The sequence below is a fragment of the Alligator mississippiensis genome, chromosome 1, assembly GCF_030867095.1.
Source record: "Alligator mississippiensis isolate rAllMis1 chromosome 1, rAllMis1, whole genome shotgun sequence".
Taxonomy (NCBI): domain Eukaryota; kingdom Metazoa; phylum Chordata; order Crocodylia; family Alligatoridae; genus Alligator; species Alligator mississippiensis.
This window is the reverse complement of record NC_081824.1, coordinates 124886670-124908566: the sequence shown is the minus strand read 5'-3', so window position 1 is coordinate 124908566 and position 21897 is coordinate 124886670. Positions and strand designations below refer to the sequence as shown.

Here is a 21897-nt window from a genome sequence, read left to right as displayed (position 1 = left end):
CCCTACACTTCAAAATAGTGGCAGGGGCACTTTAACTGAAGCTCGTTCAATGAGCTTTAGTTAAAGTGCCCCCACAGCCATTTTGAAACACTGGAATGCTGATACGTGAGCTGCAGATGCTTTAGAGTGGCTCTTGGAGCTGCTCCAATTAAAGCAACACCTCCACCCCTAGAGCACATGTGCAAACGCCCTTTGATGTTTTTTACATACATCTTATGAAGAAAGCACAGCTTTTTTTTTTTGTCTAAGTGAAGTAAATAAACGATCAGGGAGGTTAAAATCTAAGGCCACACTTTTAAACCTCCATTGCCTAAATTTAGGGACTAAAGCTCATAATTAAAAGTGTAAACAGAAGTGGTAGGATTTTCAAGCTGATAAGAGTGGTTGCAGCTCCCACTGATGACAGACAACACCCTGCATTGTATACAAGCAAGAAATCAAACTCTATGTTATGTAGATCATGAGAGAGAGAGATCTGTTTTAGATGATTTATTGTTGCAATTTCTGAATGTATAAAATGTTTTAAAAGGCAGAAAAATAAGCAGATACACATCAATATATGGAGAAAAGCCATTGGTGATCTTACCTGTTGAAAGCAGCTACGAACACTGGGCTCAATATTACTGCCACCAAAAGCTGCTACTTCTCCAAGTTGCCGGGGGATCTGGATGGCATCATGAAGAAGGAGGCCAAGCTGCCTCTGGTCACACATTTCTGAAGGCCCTGCCACTTCCTTAAAAAGATCTGTAACAGATAATAGACACTGGTTCATATGGAAAAGTCATGTTAGTCTCAGTCTGCCCTCTCTTCCTTTAATTTATTTCTGTTTCCTACTCCAGATGTAATTACTCTGGCCCTACTGCAGCTTCACCTACAATGGTTTTACCAGAATGTAGCTGAATAATGTTAATAGAGTTGTTCCTGACTTAGGTTAGTGCAACTGAGAACAGAATTCAACTCAATAAGTGTAGATTATATTGCTACTTAACACTTGCACTGTTTTCTATATTACCACTGGAGTAATTCAATACATCTGACATCAACATCCCATTCCATTCTAAAACTGGACCTATCAGTAGAGTAGTTGAGAGTGGACGCACACTTGTATCTGAACTGAGAGAAGAAGAGAAGCGTACATCATAGCTGGTGAATGAAAAAGTTTAAGATGAGAGCACCAAGAAACTTCTTGCATGTGACATTAGTTACACAAACCTTTCCCTTGACATACAGCCTCATCACTGATCCCATTTTTTTTTTCACTTTCTATCCTCCTAAGCCACAAGTCAAGATGCTGTGGAGCATCACTGAGAGTACTGGAGTGGTTGTGAGAAAAGAAAAATTCTGCTAAAAGGTCAGGAAAATCATCCTGATAGTATGATTGACTGGGCAGTGGAAGTACTGGATAGTACTCCTCTTGAATCATACAAAATCAGGTGACACGAGATCTATGAAATATTTTGTACGAAATAATTTTGCATCGACTATAGGGGGTGGATTAGATATAAACCTGGCAGGACTATTCTATTTCTCTTTTATACAAGATCCACCCCCCTGGACATAATTGCGTTAGTTGGAAGTTTTTGCCTAAATGATAAGCTGGAAAACTGCTACCAAGACGGATATTTAAATTATTATTAAAACTTGAGAGGTAACAGCTGCCGAAAAAAATTGAGCAGTGAACAAATTTAAGAAGTATTTTCCCCAGGTGTTTGAATTCAGGTTCAGGAAGTGTACTGTTTTGTATAAGTTCATTTTCCTACAGTGTGTAATTGAGTTGTGGACCTAATTGCTACAAGATATTGTAGAGACCTGTCATTTAAACATGGTTCAAAAGAGGATTAGACAAACTTAGGCAGGATAGGTGCTGTCGCAGATATTGAACATGATAGTTAGGGGGTACAACCTACAAGTCAGGACTTCCCAGGCCTCTGAATGCTGGAAGCTGTAACAGAATGAAGGCAGAGGAAAGATCAGTCTGGAAAGCCCCTCCTTAGCATCTGCTCTCTGTCTCTATGAGATACATGATCTGGCCTGATGGATTTGTGGTCTGACCCAGTTCTTATATTCTTTATTAGGCAAAATAAGAATAAAATAAGAAAGCTTGAATTAAGCAGAAGCTATCATCAGAGCAGTGCTGAAATGATTATCTGGCTCACTTTGGTATTCAAGAACAGTCAAAATTCACAGCAAAGCTCAGCAGTAGGTTTACAGATCCACCTTCGATAAAGACAGTACTTCTTAAACACTGATTTTTATTAATGCATCTCTTTTTTGCATTTTGAATTCCAATCTGGAAAATCTGTGACTCCTTTTTTTCTTTCACAATCTTTAGTTCAGTTTCTGATCTCTACAGTTCTGTACTTCCAAATTCAGTCACTCTGACTAATCTCACATCACAATCTTTTAAACATTGACTGTATATGTCTTAGAACCTCATTTAATATTTTACTACAAACACAACAAGCACTGGAAATAAATGTTGTTTTCCTCCTAGTTGTGCTTAATGAACCTCTGTCCCCTATTCTGTACTTAAATTGAGGTATTTGATACTTTATAGTTTGAGAAAATCCATTTATGTAGATTCTTATTCTCTTTACCTCTATTATCAAAATAGGCAATAGTAGTTTTGTAAGGACAATTAAAAATCCAAATTCAACAGCATTTCTGATGACAAAGCACGTAGAACCTGTCCATATGTTTCAAACACTTTTCATTGCTCTCCTTTCTTCCTTTTAAATTATTGTCAACTCCTTCTTCATTGGGAAAAATGCTTTAAAACTGTATAATCTAGGGGAAAGCAGATACAAACTAATTTATTTTATTCAGACCCCCCCCCCCCATTTATCAAACAATCACCTTTCATGGGGTGGTTAGCCCTTAGCACGAGTGAGATAAAATCACTGCCAAGAGCACTGGTGTTGCCTGGACTGTGCTTGTGTTACCAGCCATATCCCAGGTATTCAGTCCCAGGCAATTTCTTGAGAACTGCAGTGGTTTTTGCAGCAACCTGCTGATAGTGTTTGCCACAGGAGAAGAAAAACTGATTAATTGCTCACAGAGGATCCCACAACTCCATAGCATGCTCACAGAGCATCCCACAACTCCTCCAAAATACACTCTGAAGGATGAAAAACACAAAACTAGAAATGCAAAGGAAGCCTTAAGCTAATTTGAAATTTGAGGCCAAGCATGACTAAGTATGTGCTTTATCGGAAAAGACTCTGAAAAAAATATCACAGCTGATTGGCACCTAGTATCTCATTCCAACTATAAGGCAACTTTTTTCCCCTCCCAAAAAGAATCATAAAAATCACAGCTGACCCATATGTGGGACTGACTATAAGCCTAGTAAGAACGATACAGTAGTGCACAGAGCATGCACAGAACACATAAGGGTTGTAGAGACGAGGATCATGCATGGTACTTTTAAGGATTCCACACAGCCACCTGTGGCAGGGTGGTAGAGGAGAGGACAATCCCAGGCTAACCTGTGTTCTGCAAAGGATCATCTATTTTGGTCTGACTGCAACAGAGTAAAGGGATGAAACCGCCTGGAAATGCCACAATGGCTAAGTGATGCCCAGAGATCAATCTGGTCTGCTCCATAAGAGTGGGGACAGACAAGGGTAGGAGCTCAGAAATTCTAAGAGGTAGGAAGGGACTTTCAAACTCTATCTCTAATGCAAGGATCATGGAGCTTGGAAGCCTGGAGTCCTGAGCTCTGGAGCAAGTCATCCCTAAGGGCCACAGAGCCATGAGGTGAGCAGGAAGGAAGAAAAGCATGCAATTTCAGCATTGTGGATGCTCACAAAAATTAAAATGGGTTGAAATGTTCATAGATTCACAGATGCTAGGCTTGGAAGGGACTTCAAAGGAACATCAAGTCTGACCCCCTGCCAGTGGCAGGAAAAAGTGCTGAGATCATGTGACCCCAGCCAGGTGCATGTCCAGTCTCCTCTTGAAGACCCCCAAAGTAGGAGACAGCACCACCTCCCTTGGAAACCCATTTCAGATTCTGGCGACCCCAACTGTGAAGTTCTTTCTGATGTCCAACCTAAATCTACTCTCTTATCAGGTTGTGGCTGTTGTTTCTGGTTATTCCAAGGGGTGCTCTGGTAAACAGAGCATCTCCTATTCCCTCCTGCCCCCCCTTTCCCTCCTGGTGAATTTGTATACTTCCACAGGATCCCCCCTCAGCCTTCTCTTACGGAAGCTGAAAAGGTCCAGGTCCCTCAGTCTTTTGTCATAAGGCCTCCCTGCTGTGCGCGCCGGGTCTGACCCAGGTCGCTTTCGTTGCTCTGCACGCGGGCTGTGGCCAGCAGCCCGGGCAGGCCGGATCGGAGAGGGCGGGCGCCGAGCTAGAATTAGGCACAGACACGTAATGGTTGATTTTAAGATATTTTACTTACACCGAGATGGTCGTGGTGTAGGCTGAGAACTTGCTTCAGTTGCGGTTACAACAAAAAACATGAACACACGTGGAGGTTGCAAGGCTCCACGCAGACAGAACACGAACAATCACGTGGAGGTTGCTAGGCTCCACGCAGACAAACTCCGGATGTCCAGGACAAGCACGCATTAAACTCGTCGTTACGTCTTATAGTAGGCTCCGTTCGAAGACGGGAAGAGGTGGGCGGTGGATCAGGCCGCCAAACCCCTCTGAGCGACACACAGGGTTTCTATTACCCTGCCGCGCACACTCAGAGTCCCCACGAGATGGATGCGGAGTCCTCTTCGGCTTGGGCGGAAACTGCTCGAGCCTCTTATACGGCTAGCAGGCCAATCGCTAGCCGCCACATGTGAATAATTTAAAATAGCCAATTGCGGGGCACAAATTTGCATACGATGAGCGGGAACTCTTTGCACCGTGCATTTCTGTGCTGCAAAGGAAATGCACCCTGCAAAGATCGCTGCAAAGTGGCGGGAACACTTCCCTGCACGCGGGTTCTCCGCGCAGCTGAACTCCTCCGTGCAACGAAGCGGTATACCTACGGGGATAATTCTTAGTGCCGAAGCGCACACAAAAAAATCAGACCTTTGGGTCATGACACCTGCAAGCCTCTAACCATGCGAATGATTCTCCTCTGGACCCTCTCAAGGTTGTCCACATCCTTGAATTGCAGCGCCAAGAATTGGATGCAGTACTCTAGTTATGGCCTGACCAGTGCTGCATATAGAGGGGGAGCATCACCTCCCTGGACCTGTTTGTGATGCACCTACTAATGCATGACAAAGTGACGTTAGCTCTGCTAATTACACTGTCACATTGATGACTAATATTCATCTTGCAGTTGACAACGACTCCAAGATCTCTTTCTGCTGCTGTGCTGCTGAGAAGGTCATCCCCCAGCCTACAGGTATGCTGGCGATTCCCTCTCCCTAGATGCAGCACCTTGCAGTTGTCCTTGTTGAACTGCATCCTATTGTTCTCTGCCCGCTTCTCTAACCTGTCCAGGTCTGCCTGGATTCGGTTTCTTCCCAATAGCGTGTTTGTTTCACCCCATACCATAGTTTGGTGTCATCTGCAAACTGTTGTTGTGGTTTTATTTATTTATTTTTATTGTGGGTTGTATATCATTTGAAAAAAAGGTTTATGATTATGACCCTATTTCTAGCGCTAAACTAGAAATATACCTGAGGTTAAATTAGAAGGATTAAAAAGTAACAAAATGTGTAATTCTTCAAAAACGCAAGCTACCTGAATGCACTTTGCTCATGTGTTTAGGAGAGTTTAAATCTGACTGGACCCCTGCACGAAGGTGTAACTATAATCAGTCATTTTCTCACTTCCCAACATCCCTCAATAAATTAGGAAAATGTAGGCTTGGAATTCCCAAAACCAAGGCCATTTGGATCTAGGGTTTTCAATATGCATGTTATATGAGTTTTGGGTCCAGAACTGCAGTTCAAATCTGTGTTTTGAATAAGGGCCTTTCCTTGTTTCAGTCTGTGATCAGCTTCTATTTACATTAAAAACATTTGCTTCACTGCATATTGACATGGACTTTTAGGCTGAAGACAATATGGTGAGACTTGGACAAAATTATCTTTGAAACAGAGGATCCCTTTTTTTGTTTTACTGTTTTTAGTTAATTTAACTCTTCAGGTTCCTTCCACAATTATTTAATTCCCTATAAGATTTTATCAGGGTACTACCAATTCAAGGACAATATTTGTAGTCAACACCTTATATTAAAGGAAACAAATATTTTCCTAAAAATTAACCCTGGAAATGTGTGATTGCATTATAACTGGAAAAATGCAGTAGAGTAGACAGGAGGCAGATTATCACTCCTGCTGAAAGAGTACTACAAATTCAGCATTTGTGTATTTTCAATGTCTTTTCTTAAAAAAAAGGTTGTGGAGCTATCAAATTACTTAGATAATATTGTTGAACCCGAGCCATCCAAACAGCTGCCAGGAGCCCAGTGATAAAAACTCCATAATTATAAAAAAATATGGCTTTAATTAGAAATATGCATAAAGAAAATATGCATTTAGGACAAATTTAATTTTCAGCATCATTTGTTCATGCTGATTGTGCTAGACATAGGGTTTGCTTCTTTTTTTTAAAAAAGTAAATGAAGTCCTATAATTTCCCATCCTTACGAAGATTAATAAACCATGCAATATTGTCACATACTTCCAAAGAGTCAGTTTTCCAAAATGTACATCATTTGAAAACAGAGCTGCTCAACCAAAAGTAGATATCCTTCAATTAGTTTGTACCACTATATCACAGAATTTTACACAATTTCTTTGAAACTTGTGATAAAGTCTCCAAAACTACGTAAAAACAGCTAATTTCATATAAGTTTTCCATAAGCCTTGATTCATGTTTTAATTGCCAGTCAGTTTTGTTTCTCACATTTTGGGGATGAGTTTTAGCTTCAGGATTCAAGTTTGATAAATAATTAATAGCAAATTTTGAGCAAATTTCTTTTTATTTCCATGTTGTGAAATATATGCAAGAAAAATGGGTACTTGGATTTCTTTCTGGGCTATTCCCAATAGGATTTATCAATTAGAAACAATGTCCTGTGAATACCTGAGTCATTCTTCAAGGTGCTACTGGTCAGACAAGTCATATGATGCTGCTTTTCCTCTACGGAGGAACATGCAAAAATTCTGATGTGAATAATCACATGCAAGTTTAAATGTTGGCTTCTGTGAATATGTATAATCATAACGATTTAATCTGCTGTCCAAAAGCATTTGTACCACTAAAAATAAATAGTTAAAAAACAGGCCTTTTCTGTGCTGTTTTATAGTTCAGTATAAATAACAGATGATAAAAAATAGGGTATTTTCTTTATTCTGAGTGTCTAAATACTAAGTTGGGTAATACAGTTAATCCCTTTTTTCAGTTTACATTTGCAGTCTTCAGTTTCTGAAAATACTGAAGTATGTTTTTAAGACTACATCTCCTCAGTAAAAAAGCACATACCTAGCTTTGAATATCTGCCTATGTTTTCCTGATCAGAGATATTATCATGAATTAAAATTTCAAATCCTATGACTTACTTTCCAAAATTAATTAGGTTTTAAATAAAGCTTCTTCCTTGAGTTCCACTGCTGAACTGTGGGAGCACAGGGCCCACATGGGTGCTGGGGGCCGGGGGGATAGTAGGGAGGGACTCTGTGTGCAGGGTGGGGAGCAGAGAAGGAGCGTGTGTGTGTGTGTGTGTGTGTGTGTGTGTGTGTGTACACGCATGTGTATGCGTGTGTGTGTGTAGGGAGGGACTGTATGTGTGTGTTCACAGGGTGAGTCCCACATACACACCCCATCATACACATGCACCCACACACCCCCTTGCACTGCCATACATGCAGACACCCCCCACATACTCAGCCACCCTCCTCCCCCACACACCTCCACAAACCCCATATCCACCCACACCCCACACCCATCAACCCCCTACAGACACACCAACACCCTCCCCCACACACCCACACCCTCCCCTACACCCCACATACCCACACACACACAGCCCCCACAAACCTATACCCACCCCACCACAATATACAAAAGTAAGACTTCATTTTAAGCTACTGTGCAATCACATCTATGTACACTACACAAACACATGTAAACCAGAACAAAAATAGTTTTTGAAATAGAATTAAGGAATGTTGTAGATATTTGATTTTTAGAATATAATTTGGTATTTTTCTGATTCGGAGATGGGAAAACTCCTTGATGAAGAAGTACTTCTGGGGGCAAGGGGAGGGACTTCTGGTGGCAAAGGTCAGGGTTTAGGTGGTAGGACTTCCATGCCCAAGATGGCAACCAGGGGGTGGGGCATCTGTCAAGGGGAAGGGCTACTCATGTGGCCCTTGACAGCTTGCAAAACTTGGTAAGCAGCCCTCCACCTGAAATAATTGCCCAACCCTGCTCTGTGTGGTCCTTGGACCCAGTAAATGAAATGTGTAATAATTTTAAGGCTGGCTCTTTGTTTTAACATGCCAGGAATGACATTAACATGCGACTGGGCAACAACTTAAGACACAGTTAACTGCTTAATCATGTTGATCATGTATTAAGTATAACATGTGCTAGGGATCTAAACCAGCTACACATTCAGGGGATTTAATGACACAATAAAACAGAAAACCAGCCATAAAGTTATTACAAAAAACATGTTTTGTGTAATAACTTTGTGGCAGGTTTCCATCCTGCCTTAAATTGAATGAGTGGCAGGGTGGACCAACTAAGCCATGATCAGGGCTACACTGGGCAGCCCATTCAATTCTGATCCTGTCAATAATCAGCTGACACACCACAATTAGCTATTTTCACTTAGCCTTGTTTTTGAGTCATTTTTCCTTCTGAAGAATTCATTTATTGTTCTTTTATTTACATGCTTAAAGTACATATAAGCATGGGTTCTGTCATTAATTATGATAAAAGAATTCTCACCAAAATTTGTTAAGCAGCCCTCCACCCGAAATAATCGCACACCCCTGCCTTAAGGCTAAAACTTTATTTGGCTGTCCCCCACCTGCACAGCTGTGGTTTGCCACTAGAGGGCTGGTGAGCAGGGGCAGGACTAGAAGCTACAGCTGTGAGTTGCCATTACACAAATGGTGAGCCAGGACAGGAGTCTCTCCCTGTTCTAGGTAAGAGTTGTGTGAGAGATGGTTTGGAAGAGGGGCGGGAACATGAGGCAGAGGCAGAGACTTAATGAGATTGGTGGGTAATGAAATGGGAGTGATGGAAAGGGAGAGCAGGTGAAATGAAGGAAATGAGCCACTGAAGGATATAATAAAAAGTTTTTAAAAAAGAATTTACAAACAAATAAAGTGGAGGTAAATTAAAGAAGGTCCCATGTTTTAATAAATTGGGATGTGGGGGGTGCTGACTGTGTTTCCCAGAGTGGCTGGGAGGTAGGAATGGTGAAGGAAGGTTCTTTTGGGGGGGAGCTACTGAGGCTGCCCTGGTAATGAAGCCACAGCTCATGGGGACACAACTTGGCCCCCAATGTGTTCCCTACTCCCCACCCCACCCCCAACCTTCTCTCTGGACTTATCTGTGCCCTGCAACCTGGCTAGCTGATATGTGCTCTCTACAGTCATAGTTTCATAGTTGTTAAGGTCAGAACGGACCTCAATAGATCACCAAGTCCGACCCCCTGCCCTGGGCAGGAAAGAGCACTGGGGTCATATGACCTCAGCCAGGTGCTTGTCCGGTCTCCTCTTGAATACCTCCAAGGTAGGGGACAGCACCACCTCCCTTGAAAGCCCATTACAGATTCTAGCGGCCCTTACTATAAAGAAGTTCTTCCTGATGTCCAACCTAAATCTGTTCTCTGTCAGTTTGTGGCTGTTGTTCCTGGTTATTCCAAGGAATGCCCTGGTAAACAGAGCATTTCCAATATCTTGCTGCCCCCCCACCCCCCCAATGAACTTCTAAACAGCCACAGGATCCCCTGACCATTCTCTTGTGGAGGCTGAAAAGATCCAGATCCCTCAGTCTCTCCTCATAGGCTTTACCTGCAGGCCCCTAACCATAAGAATGGCCCTCCTCTGGACCTTCTCAAGGTTATCTACATCCCTCTTGAAGTGTGGCACCCAAAACAGTCTGTTTGCATGAGGCTGCATCTCTGGGGGTGGAAGGTCAAACCCTTAGAGGTGGGAGGAGAAGTTGATTTGGTGCCAGAATGGCCCCCTGGGCAGCACAGTTCAGGGGGTGAAAAGTTAGTCTACAGAGAAGAGTGGGGGTGGGGAGACAGCTTCCTGGGATGCTGCAGGACTTCAACTTGGATGGCTCATCTGTGGGGAGGGGTCACACATTAATGGAACACAAGATGGGTAAAACAGATCAGAGATAAACATGCCCTAGAGTGGCATAACTTTAAGCTGCCTAAAGTGTGCTTAAAAATAGTTTTAGGTGGTAATGTGTGGACAGTCCAGGGGCTAAGAGATCCAAGAGCTGCCTAAAATTAATGCATAACAAGGCTGTAAATCAGCCATGTCAGAACCTGACTCATTGGAAGAAAAGTAGCTAGGAAAAAAGAGATATTTACAATAAAGGTCAGAGTAAAAATATAAGTAGCAGGCCAAGAAACTATTTTCAATACTTAAGGGTGGAATGTAGTAAAACCACTCCAAATTTTAATGCTACTTCATCCAGGTTTAAGTCAGAGAATTTTGCAACAAATGACCTTGTTCACACACAACAATTAGAACCTAACAATTGCTGCCCTTTTGAAAGACCCCCTTTCTGAAAGGGTTCCCAATGTACATGTGTCCACACCTTCAGTCACTTTACTTCAATACTGAATTTATAATTGTCCTAGCAAAAAAATCTTTTGAGGCAAAGTAACCAGCCTAAAGCTATAAGTACTTTACATATAATTCCTCAAAGAAAAGTTCAACTGTTAACTTGATTATGCAAATTTGTACTTATGGTGAATAGTAACTTTTGCTTTATTATTAGAAATAACTGATACATTTTATCTTGATCCATTCTATTTACTATTCAATTTAAACATCTATATTTAGTACCCCCAGGAATGCTTAACTAATAAGGTTTAGTTTACACTGCTGAAGACAATTCTGAATGGGAAAAAATACAATAATTAGAAGATTTTTCTGATCTTAGTTGACTCAGTGGCACCTGGTTCCTAGGAGCTGAAACATGCTTTTCATTTTGCATAAATACCAAAACCCCTCCTGAATTCTGATGGTTGCAAAAGTACCCAAAAGCCCTTTTCTAATTCATCTGAACTATAAAGTTGGGAACAGAAAATAAAATACAAAGCATGCTTGGGATAGACTCTGACTATACAAGAGCAGATGCTAAAAGATAAAACTAGGGCACGTGATTTTTGCTACTGTAGTGCACAATGTAAATTTGAGAATCAAACGTGCTGTGAAGGAAAACACAAAACATACTACTCTAGATCTTTACTGTTTTCTTTGAAAGGTATGTTATACTCCATGCATATTTTTTTTTGCTTTGTGAAATCTGTCAGAGAACTAATCCCATGAAAACTAATTTTAAGACTCCTAAATACTGTATTACTGGCTATCTCCTAGGATGTATTGATCTCTGTTCTATCCCTGAATTCGTTGTGTAGCAGTCTTTCCTTTTTTTTCCCCTGAAACTATTTCCAATATCTATGAGATTATCTAAATCAGTAGTGCTCAACCTTTTTTTCTTTTTTTTTCTTTTTTTTAAATACTCTGTCCAAACCTTAAAATCAGAAATGGGCTGAGGGCCAGGAGAAGGGGGAAGGGGCTGTGGCCACACCCCCTTCAGTTTTGTGGCATATGTGCAGTGAACTCTCCAAGCTCACCAGCACATCAGAGAGGGCTCTGGCTCCAGAGTCCAGAAACTGAATGCTAATGCCATTTGCCCCTTACTCACCTCTGCCACCCACCCATGGCTGAAATCTGTGACAAGAGAAAAGAAGGAATTAGCCTTTCACATTGGCTCTGCAGTCTGCATCCAGCCCCAGGTTGAGCACCATTTACTTAAATCATCATAGGCAGATCTAGGATTTTGGAAGGGAGAGTGTAGACAGTGGCACATCATCCAATATAACACATTTTTCTCCAGTTAAAAAGAAATTAGACACTTTACTAACATGCTAGGGGGCTAGCTATATATTATTCAGTTTAAGATCAAACCAAAACCAAGTAACTATTGGAATGTGCATTAAGTTGCTAGACAATAAACTAAATTAAAAAAAAAAAAACAATAAACCAGTCAAAAATAGTCAAAATAGTCCAAAGATACAGAGTCATTATTCCTGTAGTCACTAATGCCACTTCAACACTTATTGGTGATTTATTGGTGACTACTTACTGTAGTCACTTCACCACATTCAGATTCACAAAACAAAAGCTAACCTTGAGAATCTTGAAAGTGCTTCTAATATTTCAGCAGGTCATTTCTACACCTGAGTTAGTATTACTACACCTGAGTTAAGGTTTTTAGCTAAAGTTAAATACAGTTTGAAGGGCTGGGAAATAAAGGATAGGCATTACCAGGAATGGCTAACAGACAGCAAAGCTGCAGAAGAAAGGATAGTTTGAATAGTGGAGAACAAGATCATTAAAAAGATAGAGGGTCATTAACACCTGTGGTGGAAAGAGATTAGCAAGAATCAGGGAGATGATAATGAGCCATGAAGTCAACTGACTGTCTCAGAACCGCCTGAATAGAAATGCAGCTGCCTCTCCCCGACAGTTGGTTTTAAAGTTTGGGTAAAGCAGGAGTCAAAGGGGCAGCACCGGTTCTGCAGCACTGCATCACCTCTGTAAGTCTTCTTGCATTTTTGTCATGTATTTGGCATGGTTTTAGCCAAATGTGGACCCATTCCAATTACCTATTACTTATTTGTTTTTCCATAAACTAAAAATATTAATATTGTACTGTTTTCTTAAACAAGCATTGGATTGTTCTAAAATATTTAAATCAAGGCATTTTTTCTAGTCTTCACTGTTGGAAGTAGTGTAACACCATATATTATAACTGTATTATCATAATGTTGACAGGCAAGGCCATTTCTGATATCTTTTACTGGACAAATTCTATAGCTGGGAGAACTCATGGACAAGCTTTTGAGCATCAGGTGCCCTCCTAAGATCATTCAGTGGCCAGGTCAGGTCAGGTCAGTGACCTAGGAAAGGATGCCTGATACCTTAAACCTTGTCCAAGAGCCCTCCCAACTACAAAGCTGGTCCAAAAGAAAGTCACAAAAAAGACCTGCCTCCTGACATTTCCTGAAGCACCATGGCTACAACACTCCAACACTAGTACTGTCATCATCATGAAAACTTATCAACAATGGCATAACATCTACTTCTCACACTTTACCACTACAGTTGATGACAGAGAAAATACTAATGACATTTTAAACTGTCATCCAAAAATCCTGTCTTAAGCAAGAGAAAAAAAATGATTATATAATTTCTATAATTGTTAAATCATGATTAAACGTGACATTTTATGATAGAAAGCACAAATTTTATTAAACAAATTCTTACATCTGTACTTCTCTTCCAGAAGGCCCTTCGAAAGAGACATCAACCCAATCTTCAAGGACTGCACTCTTATTTTTCCTGTCCGACCACTGAAATTACATAAAGTATTTAGCGATATTAAATGTACTTTAATATTATGGCAATGATTCATTCAAATGCAAAAGTGCTTATTAAATGTCAACTTATAAAACAAAAACAAAACCCAGGCCTTTAAAGCTGGAAATAACACTAATGGCTCTAGCAGATGTTCAATTAAAGGTGCCATGGGATCCCAACAATCATGGCTCTTTTACCAGGTTACAATAGGCTCCTCTTTTGCACCGGCAAGTAGCAAGCCAGTCAGCTGGAGTTAAGGGCTCTGATGTACCCCTGGGGCTGGGAGCTCTGATTAACTGACTGCCACTCTCAGTCTAGGCCATGAGGCTGGGAGTGGCAGACAGCTGATCTACACTGCCAGGCTTGGAGGTACATCCGAGTCAAGGGCTGCAGCGTGCCTCTGAGGCTGGGAGCCCCAATTAGCTAACAGGCCTAGCCACCTATTCAATTTAAGATGCAATGGGAACCAGCCACAAAGGTGCTACGCATATTCTGTGTGATAACTCTGTGGCATATTCCTTGTTTAATTACACAATTAAGTGCATGAGTATGTGGCTGGATTACTACTTAAAATGTGATTAACCAGTTACTCATGACTAAGAATTAACCTTTAGGAAAACTCTTAAAACTTAGGTACGTATCTAAACATTTTGCATTACCCCTCAAAAGTACTGAAATTCAGCACTGTGAAATCCTAGCGTAATTTAATAATGCGATCTATACATCAAAATGTATACATGAGCTCACAGCAGGAAAGCACATTGCCCAGCATGAGACATGGAGTACAAAATAAAGCTGAGTTTTCAGACTGTAGAGATTCATTTGCTTGCTTGCCCACTGCCTTTCTTCCCTCCATTTAAAGCAGTAGGATATATAGGCACACCAGGACATAAACATCTCAGCATACATGGTAATTAGGAAATGTGGAACCATTCTCTTTTCTAAGCAATGTGACTTCAGGCTCATGCTGTCTGACTTTTAAAACAAGATTAAGGATACCAAATGGACTCCAAAGGATGCAATTTAAATGTGTAAGACAAAACCTGTTCACAACTGGTGTTAATGTGATAAAACCCAGGAGAAAAGGACAGGTACCCAGGACAGTTCAAAATTTCTTTGCAAAAACTGTGTTGGCTTCTGCTTTTAGTTACGACCCTTCCCAAGGCTGAAAAACTGCTGTTTAGCTTTAGGTTAAACACATTGGGCATGAGAGCAGTTATTAAAGTGTGTGTGGCTATACCTAAAAAGAAGCATTATTAAAGTCACAAAGTCAAGAATGCTAAAGTTATGAGCTGCCAGAAACAACACTGGCCAAGCAATCTTAGTTCAGCTCCTTTGTGTCACATATCATACAGTCTTTAATTACAAAATCATCTATTTTTTCCTCAAAGAACCTCTGTCTCATTCACTGTATTTAACATTTCTGTGATTCTTCCTTTTTTAACATTTGGTCCAAGGCTTTATTTACCATTCAATTACTACACTGAATCTAGTAGTATAGCAGGCAGTCTACCCAGACCTTCCACCCCACCTTTGGACCACTGAGACAGAACCCAAAGGCCAGACATGTGGTGCCTCAATGGTTGTAGTTATGTGTGCGTCCAGGAATTTAAACCGGGTCTCCTGCATAGCAGGCAACGATTATACCACTGAACCAAAACAGTAAGCAGCTGCGCTGAATACAAAATTACTAATTTCCTCCTAGACATTTTTATGCTGTTTTCACCATAGTATCTAAATACTTCACAAAGATTAATAAATTGTCTTCAAAATCACCACCTTGTTTTGTGCAACTAGGTAGCACTGTCATCTCCATTTTACAGGAGTAAAGAGCTTCAGAGAAATTAATAAAATTATTGAGAGCAGCCACAGATGTGCAGTGCCTAGCTTGAAGCAGCCGCAGTCTGACTTCAAGGGTAATAATCTTCTTATAAAAGTTTATATGATTTTATAAACTTTACTTTTACGTCACGTATAATACTTAAATGATTTTATAATACTTTACATGATTTCTGTCAAATGGAGATACAACCATAATTCTAGCACTTCCCAATTCTCAAGTATTTAATTTTCCATCTCAGTAAAAATCTTTTAAAAGAGATAATTACACTAAAAACAATGGCTTTAAAAATAAACTGAAAACACAGAAATTACATTATGTGTCATCAGACCCACCTAAGTCACCAGCAGCTGGACAAATCTGGATCTACCACACAGTCCTTTGCTATATGAGCTAATCAAGTAACAGATCACAGCAGTAGGTCAGTTGATCAGCACTAGAAGCAAGTAAGACACTAGGCTAGAAGAATTTACTAGTATGTGCTGACAACAGAGGAAGGGTGAGATCTGGAAGACTCAGGTTCCATTCCAGCCTCTGGAGCAGACTGCCCAACTCCAACACCCCTCTATGCTTCCTCATGCAACCCTCTCTCTCTCAAACCTGACTCCTAGTGGACAGCTCTTTTCTCATTCCCTAGACCAGTGGTGCTCAGCCTCTGACCCATAGGTCTCATTTGGCCAGTGGAGGCATGTCATCTAGCCCGTGCAGCTCCCCGGGGGTTCAGAAATTTGGCAGCAGAAGAACAGTGGCAGCATTAATTGCTCCCAGAGCTAAGGCAATTAATGTTGCCACTGCACCTATGCCACCAAATTTCTTGACCCATGGGGACCCCCATGGTCCAGATGACAGCCCTGTGAGCCACAGCAAAGTGGCTTGCAGCACTCTGAACCAGACTGTGGGAGAAGAATCCCCCCTTCCTCCACAACCATCACTGATCTTTCCTGGGACTCCTGATGTAATTTTAGCATTTCCTCTAACCCCAATCTTCTGTCCCTTTTCTTTTTCCCAGCCAGAGCTAGTCCTATTCCCCATAATCTGGCTCCTCATCAAATCCCCTTCTTTCTTCTCTCCATGCAATTCATTTTCAGTTCCACTGTCCTTGCCCAATCAGGACTAGACTCCCCCTGAGCTTTTCATCTTTTTTCTGCCCCTTTTCCCCAACCCCTAGAGCCAAAAAACAAGGGAAAATGAAAGCTAGCATTTTCCAAGGGGTGTCTTGAGTCTAAAAAGGGTGAAAACCACTCTGCTAGAAGCGGCTTTGGAGCAAAGTTGACTGTTGTCAGTCAAAGGAAAGCAAAAAGCTTGCCAGCATGCAGACTGGATGGCACTGCCATGTGACCTACCAGAGTGGAAGCTCTGCTACACTTCAGGTTGAGAGCCCCTTCTCATTTAAAGTACCTTTCTAAGTGCTTAAACGTCTACATGCCTTTCTGGATATGTCTTAGCATTGCTCTAAAATCCTAGTCATGTGAAATGGGATATAGAAGACCCTGCCCCTGCAGGCACATGAGTGGGGTGGGGTAGGGAAGGGAGATGTGTGTCACTTCCTGTTCTTCCAAATGGACTGGAATTTGAGAAGCCCTGTCCTACAGGGGCAGTGAGCCTCTTGCCCTACTGGCCTGCACTCTCTTTTGAGGGATACAGGATCTGTGGAGAGCTGGGCACCACTGCATCCCAACTGCAAACCTACAAATTAAATGATCACTCACTCGTTCAAATTACTTTTCTCTCTCTGTTAAAAAGAAAAGAAAGAAAACAAACAGATGAACCTGAGACATTTGCTGCTGCAGACTTAAAGGCATCTGGAGGTATTTCATGCCATTCCACATGTTAAGTTAAGCAAAACTCAAAACTTCTGAAAACCATGCACTGCACCTCTGGAACCTTAACTCTCCCCTCTGGAAGTGATACCCAAATAACCACAACACATACTAAGACCGCCTTTGACTTGCCATAAACAGTTTATCTATATCTGCCCTGCATTTAAACACATAGCCCACTCCACAACCCCCTTGTCTTTTCCACATAATGCTTTCAAACGCCATACTTTCACTTAGCCAACATTAAATTGACAGACCAGATTCATCTTGCTGCAAACAATCCTGATGGCAAGATGAACCCTGCTATTGACAACATCTGCACAATTCAGGGCTGGACACTGAATCAGTCTGTCAAGGTATACCTGTTCTCCTTTTCTGTGATCAAGCTTGCAGAGGTCAATCAAAGGGGGTCACTTCCTCTCTACCAACAACTTTCCCAGAGTGCTTCATACAAGAATCACAGCTCTTCCAAACTGCTCCAACTAATCCCTTCACTAGTCAAACATACAGCTATACCTAATACAGTAAGTGCAGCTGAAGAACTTTAAGGTAATTCCTCTTGGGAATGACTTGCTGTCAGACAGAAACAACATTAAGGTTGCCTGCACGTGCAGGCGACGTTAACTCTTCAAATTCTGGCTTTCAGAGGGTAGGTTGAACTGAATGTGACATTTTGGGAATGAACAAAAGATACTAGGCCATCTTAAAGCTGCATTACCCTATTTTTTTGCCACTGACTGGTTGTAAATATAAAATCTTGGAAAAAAAATCCCTGTGAAGTTTTACTACTACAAACTTATAACTGTTCAGCAGAAGACTAAACCACAAGTGACTAATAATGAGGAGGCATGAGGAGGAGAGCTTGGTGTATTATTCAGAAGCTTAGGTATACAACATTACCTAGTATACACATAACGGACAACTGGACCTACAGAACAGAAGTCAAACATCTCTACAAACAGAAGTCACACATCTCTACACATACACATAGAGAAAAGATGCCCATTGTCACAAAAGCAAGAATACTGAAAAAGGTTAAATATCTTTCCAGAATACAACAATCTCCTATACAAGAGAAAGGTCAACAGAAAACCCTTAAACCTTCAGTGTGGACATTATGGCTGCATTCACACAAGCGTGCACACAAGGCACCTCAAAACACACCCCATGCATGCGATTGGTTCTCTGCATTGCATATTTTGCAGCACAGAGCCAAATTTAGATACTGGGAAATTCCAGTATCAAAAAAAAAAAAAAAGTATAAGGAAAAGAAGCGGGGTGGTGCATGTGGTAGCAGCAAGCGCCACCTGAAACTGAAGCCTGGCCAGCCAGAGCCACGATCCAGCTGCTGGCCAGGTTCTGCGTGGCCGAATCACCACTGCTTGAGCACTGGGAGGGCCCCAGGACCCCATATAAGGCTGCTGGGATCAGTTCAGGTACTGACCCCAGCCTCACCTACCCCACCCTGAGCATTTTTCCACACACTAACCCCACATGCAAGGGCATGTGCCAGGGTAAAAAGCAGTGGGACAAATTTGTGTCACCATTTTTTTCCCCGTGGCAACTGCACACCCCTGCTCGTGGGGATGCAGCTTATTTGGGTTCTTTTAATTACCTTCCAAGTGGAAGAATGGAACTTTTACCTATAATAATTTATATAATTCAATAAAAGTGTACTCCTTAAACATGTGAGGCACCTGTTTAATAGTTGGGGGTACAGCAGGATTTGTAATACTGTACTGATATGTGTTAGCCTGTTTTCATAGAAGTGACGTACAGAAAATTCCTAAAATTGTATATCATCCATAATAAAAATAATACAATTATTTTAAAGGTACTTTCAGATGAGTTAAATATATTTTTTAAGACTGAGTGATTTACTACAGGAAACTATGTCTGTGAAATCACCTATTTAAAAAAAACAGACTGTTCACACATACTTACCTTTTCTCACGAAAGCATTTAAAAGAGTCCATATGGCACACTGTAGCTAGAAATTAAATTTCCAGAAATTTTCAGAATTAAATTTAAAAAACTTTTAAAGATACATTAAACTAGCCAAAAGAGGTGAGGAACCCAAAACTATCCACTTATGAGGTGAAGGTGAAAAACGGTAGTATTTCTACAACAGATGTTACTCAATGGAATAACCTTTGTGTTCTTGAAAACGTAAAAGTCTCTGGGAGTAAATAATGTCTGTTTTCCCCTTCTAATTTGAAGAATGAATAACTCTTGATGTGTCAGAAAATACCAGAACACAACAGACTGTTTTTGTCAACTCTTTCTAAAAATAAATAGCTTCTTTCTAAGGGCCACAAACATCTGTAGGTAAATTTGACTGCAAACTGGGAAGTTGTACAATCTGTGAGCTGCTAATTAAATCTCAGGTTAATAGCATGCGACAAACAGATGCTTTTTGTAGGCAATTTAATGATTAGAAACATTGCATACCTATAACACTGAAGCAATAAACAAAGGAAATGTCAGGAGAAAAATCAGTTCTTTCTAAAGGCCAATTTAAAAAAAAAAAGGGAATTTAAAACTGGTCCCAATCTGTTAGCATTTTTTCCAGGAGTGGAAACGGAAAAGGAACAAGGAAATTTGCATTCATATTTTATTACAAGAAAGAAATCACCTACTATTTAAAATGGTTTTTAAATCAAAGCCTTCTGTAATCTCAATCTAAAAAGTTTTATTTCAGGTGTCAATATCCCCCTTTAAAAAAAAACTGGAACAAGGAAGAAACACAAGAAAAATTTCCAAAAGGGGGAAAAAAAGGTTTGTTATTCATTACATATTTTAAAAATGGACAGAAATACAACTGGCTTTTCAACCAAAACAGGGAGCAAGTGGTAAACTGAAAAAAATAAATAATAATAATGCCTCAATGTTTAAATTTGTAGCTAGGGAAATTCTGTCCTTTGACACGATCAGTTTTCTGATTCTAATGTACAAAGGGCTTCCGAGTCAAGGAACATACTTCAAACTGCCCCTCTATTATCTCCTAGAGCAGTATTTGCCACAGTTTATAACTGAAACGTTTGCATGGCTCCTTCTCCTTAAAGGACAATAAATACTTGGTAAAATCTCTGCCTTCCCCGACAACCTCTACAAGATTATAACTCATTGAAAGATCAGTTAAAATGTAAATGAGAGGCATGCTCTGCAGATGGGAAGAAAGGCTGAGGATCTCTTGCATACCAGGGACAATTCAGGGATAAAATCCATTCTGCCAGGGCCAAAACAGTTGTGAATGTCCTAACTGAATCAGAGGTGTTAGGGTAAGAAAAGCACATGGAGAGAAATGGATGAAATCTGCTCAGACATATTCTTCCCATGGGATCATGAGGTAGGAGATTTGTACAATGTCTGATCTAAAAGGTTTTTTGTAAAACAGTAGATTAGTATGATTCTTGTGACTATTTTACTGTAAAATGTAGACAGAGAAGGGATGTCTCAAAGAGGGGAATGGAAGAACTTCACTGGATATTAGAGAGATAACCCTAATTTTAAACAGAGTAGAAACGGAACAGTGTGGGGAATCTAATTGATTTTCTGCACTCTTATGTGCAAACTCCTAACCTTAGAGCACATGAAATGAGCCATTTGCTGACAGGGAGCATGTCAAGTATCATACAATTTTGTCTGGAACCAATTAATGAATAATCAAAAGAGTCACCACTAACATGTCTTTGGCCCAGCAACGCAACAAATATGCTAAAGAGATGGCTTAGGCAGAAGGAAACAGGATCTTTCCTCAGGTGTCCATACAGAGAGGAACTGCAGCAGCAGAAACTCCTCAGTAGCCAAGAAGAAGAAAAGAAACAAGTTGTTAAAACTGACTTTTAAAAACTCAAGACTTTGGAAGATTCAATAAACAAACCTACAGAGAATATATGGACTTTCTGTCCCAAACAAGCTTTTGGTAGTGCACTGCACAGCTAAGGAAGGCAAAGCCAAAGGCTGAGTATGAGGAGAGGGAAGTCTAACCAAAAAAACCTAAACTCCTCTTAAGTAGTGAGGATTCTGGAAGGAGAGCACAAATCCATCAGTTTCTCTTGGTGGAATTATTTTACAAAGCCACCGAGTTCCTGATATAATGCTCACATGCCCCTCATGAATTCAACTGTGAAACCAAGTCCTCTCAAGAATGTGCTTAAGCTACCAGGTGGAATTGAATACATTGGTTTGGCTCTGGTTTTGGAAATCTAAGGCAGCTGGACAGTAGGTCCCAACTCAGAGAAGGAATGAGCTAGATACACTGCCAGCAGTCTGCTCAGACTCGGTGAGTTTCCTCAGAAACACCTGGAATCCAGTTTTTCAGTGTTATACAACCACAGTAATCTAGTGTGAGCCTAAGCAAAAAAATGCTCAATCAGGGCTATGACCTATATGTAACCAAGAGAAACGGGATATCCCTGGTTGCAGCTAGTAATAAAAATGACAGGACTGTTTAGCTACCGTGCGACTGATTTAAAACTCCCAGCTATCTGGTACATCTAAGTTTGTAAGAGATATTATACAGGGGAAGATGGCTCACATCCTGGCTGCCCACCTGGTTTTTCACCCAGCATAGTACCACTTGTCCACAAAAATGCATGCCTCCTCCAGTCTTTCCACATTGCCTGGCAAGAAATTAAAATTCTA

The 21897-nt window shown here is 40.8% G+C and overlaps 1 protein-coding gene across 13 annotated transcripts in view; it reads right to left on the bottom strand.

Annotated features, from left to right (window-relative positions):
• Positions 1–21897, bottom strand: part of UTRN (utrophin) — a 631944-nt gene that overhangs the window by 64342 nt on the left and 545705 nt on the right. For all 13 annotated transcript variants that reach the window (XM_019488372.2, XM_014605522.3, XM_059713704.1 and 10 more), the window contains 2 exons: positions 13498–13583; positions 587–744 (listed from right to left, as the gene is read on the bottom strand). In XM_019488372.2, the coding sequence (XP_019343917.1) occupies positions 587–744; positions 13498–13583 (244 nt within the window). The remainder of the gene's footprint in view (positions 1–586; positions 745–13497; positions 13584–21897) is intronic.